A 2,694-nucleotide genomic window follows, 5' to 3' on the forward strand; every position below is an offset into this window, starting at 1 on the left:
TGGAAAGTTTGGGATCACTTAGAAATTTCCTTGTGTACCAAAGAAAAAACTATTTTTATCAACTACAAAAACATCAAATTAGTCTGAAATACAGGGCAGATGCTGATAATGTTGTGAATGATAAATATAGCTTGAAACAGCTGATTTTTTTAAAAGAAAGATCTACATTGTCACATTATCAGCAACCATCAGTCCTGTGTTTGGATCTCATGTTAAGTTTGCTAATCCAAGCTAATCATTTTATAAGGCTAGTTGATCATTAGAAACCCCTTTTGCAAATGCGTTAGCACAGGTGAAGACTGTTGGACTGATTAAGGGAGCAATAAAAGTGGCCTTCTCTAGGTTAGTTGAGTATCTGGAGCACCAGGACTTGTGAGTTTGGTTTGGTTACAGGCTCAAAATGGCCAAAAATAAAGAACTTTCTTTGGAAACACATCAGACTATTGTTGTGCTTAGAAATGAAGGCTATTCAATGCGAGAAATTGTGAGAAAACTTAAAATATCTACTGAACTACTCTGTTTATAGAACAGTGCCTGCCAAACGCCAATGTCAACAGTAGAGACGCGACTCCAGGATGCTGGGCTTCAAGGCAGAAGTGCAAAAGCCATATCTCAAGTTAGCTAATAAAAAAAAAAAGATTAAGGTGGCAAAAGAACACAGACACTGGAAGACTGGAAAATGTCTTATGGACAGATGAGTCCAAGTTTGAGGTGTTCAGATCAAAACAAGAACACTTGTGAGATGCCGAACGACTGAAAAGATGTAAGAGTGTGGCAGTGTGATGGTCTGGGGGAGCTTTGTTGGTAAAATGGGAGATTTGTACAGAGAGAAAGGGACCTTGAAGAAGGAAGGCTGTCACAACATTTACAATGCTATGCCATACCCTGTGGACAACACTTGATTGGGCCAGCTTCATCCTACAGCAGGATAGTGACCCAAAACACACCTCCAAACAATGCCAGAGCTATTTAGAGAAGAAGCAGTCAGCTGGAGTTCTGCCTGTAATGGAGTGGCCCTATCGAGCTGCTGTGGGAGCAGCTTGACCATATGGTACAGAGGAAGGGACCATCAAGATAATCCGTCTTGTGGGAGATGCTCCAGGAAGCATGTGGTGAAATCTCAAGAGATTACCTTGAAAAAAAATGACAGAATGCCAAAGATCTGCCAGGCTGTAACTGCTGCAAAAGGTGGCTTTTTGACAAAAGCAAAGTTTGAAGAACAATTATTACTCCACTTAAAAGTCATTATTTCTAATGCTGTCAATGATTACATGTCCTATTTATTTGTAATATTTCCTCTTCAGACTAATTTCATGTTTTCATGGAACACAAGGGAATTTCCAAGCAATCCCAAACTTTTGAACGGTGTGTATGTGTGTGTGTGTGTGTGTGTGTGTGTTAAGTGAAAGATGCTTTCTCCTGTTCACTCAGCTGTTTCCTCTTGTCCCTGCAGGGATGGTACAGTGGTGCCACCAAGAGCCAACTACATCGAGGCTGATAAATATGTGCTGCCCTTTGAGTTGGCCTGTCAGTCAAAGTCCCCCCGGATAGTTAGCACCTCTTTGGACTGTCTGCAGGTTAATATCCACTGCAGCACGCACACACAGACTTGTGCACATGCATTAAGTGAAGTACACTCAGCATGTGCCACTTCCCTTATGACTCATAACTTCCACAGCAGGTTTATCTTTCGGTTAACCACCCGGAGATGGGGGGAGAGTAAAATCCTGCTGCACCTGTTTCACACCTCAGACATGCACCTAGAACAATGGCTCTACATCCCCCCCTTACACACACACACACACACACTCACACAATCACTTTAGCCTTTAATCTTTTAGTAGCTACACTTTGACTATTGACTATTGATGTAAATAAAATTGAGCCTCGGAGGAGCACACAGGTTTGTTCTTCTCTCTTAAGGATAGTCATTAATGTACTGCATTGCTGAGCTCCTTACAGCAACGTGGTACAAAGCTCAACCTGGTCTTTGCAAAGACAGTCAAACAAGCAGACACTTTTTTTTTTTAAACATCTTATTTACATGTAATTTCTTTCAAAGTATTTCTTCTTGAGTGCCTGGATTTTCTTGTCCTTGTAATGTTTAATAATGATTTTTCCAAATAAAGCAAATTGTAAAATTATTTACAAGGGTGCAGTATAAATGTGTTGTTTAGGGTTAATATATATATATATTTTTTTATGCTTCCACCAATTTTACACATGAAGTTCAGTTTACTCAGCGCAGTATTGCGTTCTACCCATGAAAACAGTTGTTTTAAGGGATTTGCAGTTCTGGTGGGATTGATTTTTGACACTTCTATTTTTTATGTGTTACTTCAGTTTCTCAACTTTAATAGAAATGTATTGCTGTGTTCCTGGAGTGCCCTTTTAAACACAACGTATACATTTTGATCAAGTTCATCTTAATTAACACCTATAGAGACATAAAAAATGAACCATGTATTTGTGTTTTTTCTCACATTCTCATTTACGTATTTTACGATCAAAGAGAAACATGGCACAGAAAACTGAACTCATACACATACACCCCAAAACAAACAGAATCGCATGCTCACAGTGAATTCTGATTCTGTTGCCTATCGCTGTCTCTCCATGGTAGAAACTGATCGCGTACGGCCACATCACAGGCAACGCTCCGGACAGCAGATCCCCAGGCAAGAGGCTGATTGA

The 2,694-nt window shown here is 40.0% G+C and overlaps 1 protein-coding gene across 1 annotated transcript in view; it reads left to right on the forward strand.

Moving 5' to 3' along the window:
* The window catches only part of arfgef2 (ADP-ribosylation factor guanine nucleotide-exchange factor 2 (brefeldin A-inhibited)), a 35,311-nt gene that overhangs the window by 8,795 nt on the left and 23,822 nt on the right, over positions 1–2,694 (forward strand). The window contains exon 4 of the mRNA XM_020624149.1: positions 2,624–2,694. This exon is cut by the window's right edge and continues 67 nt beyond it. Coding sequence (XP_020479805.1) covers positions 2,624–2,694 — 71 coding nt within the window. The remainder of the gene's footprint in view (positions 1–2,623) is intronic.

The sequence above is a fragment of the Monopterus albus genome, unplaced genomic scaffold (genome assembly GCF_001952655.1).
Source record: "Monopterus albus unplaced genomic scaffold, M_albus_1.0 scaffold321.1, whole genome shotgun sequence".
Taxonomy (NCBI): Eukaryota; Metazoa; Chordata; class Actinopteri; order Synbranchiformes; family Synbranchidae; genus Monopterus; species Monopterus albus.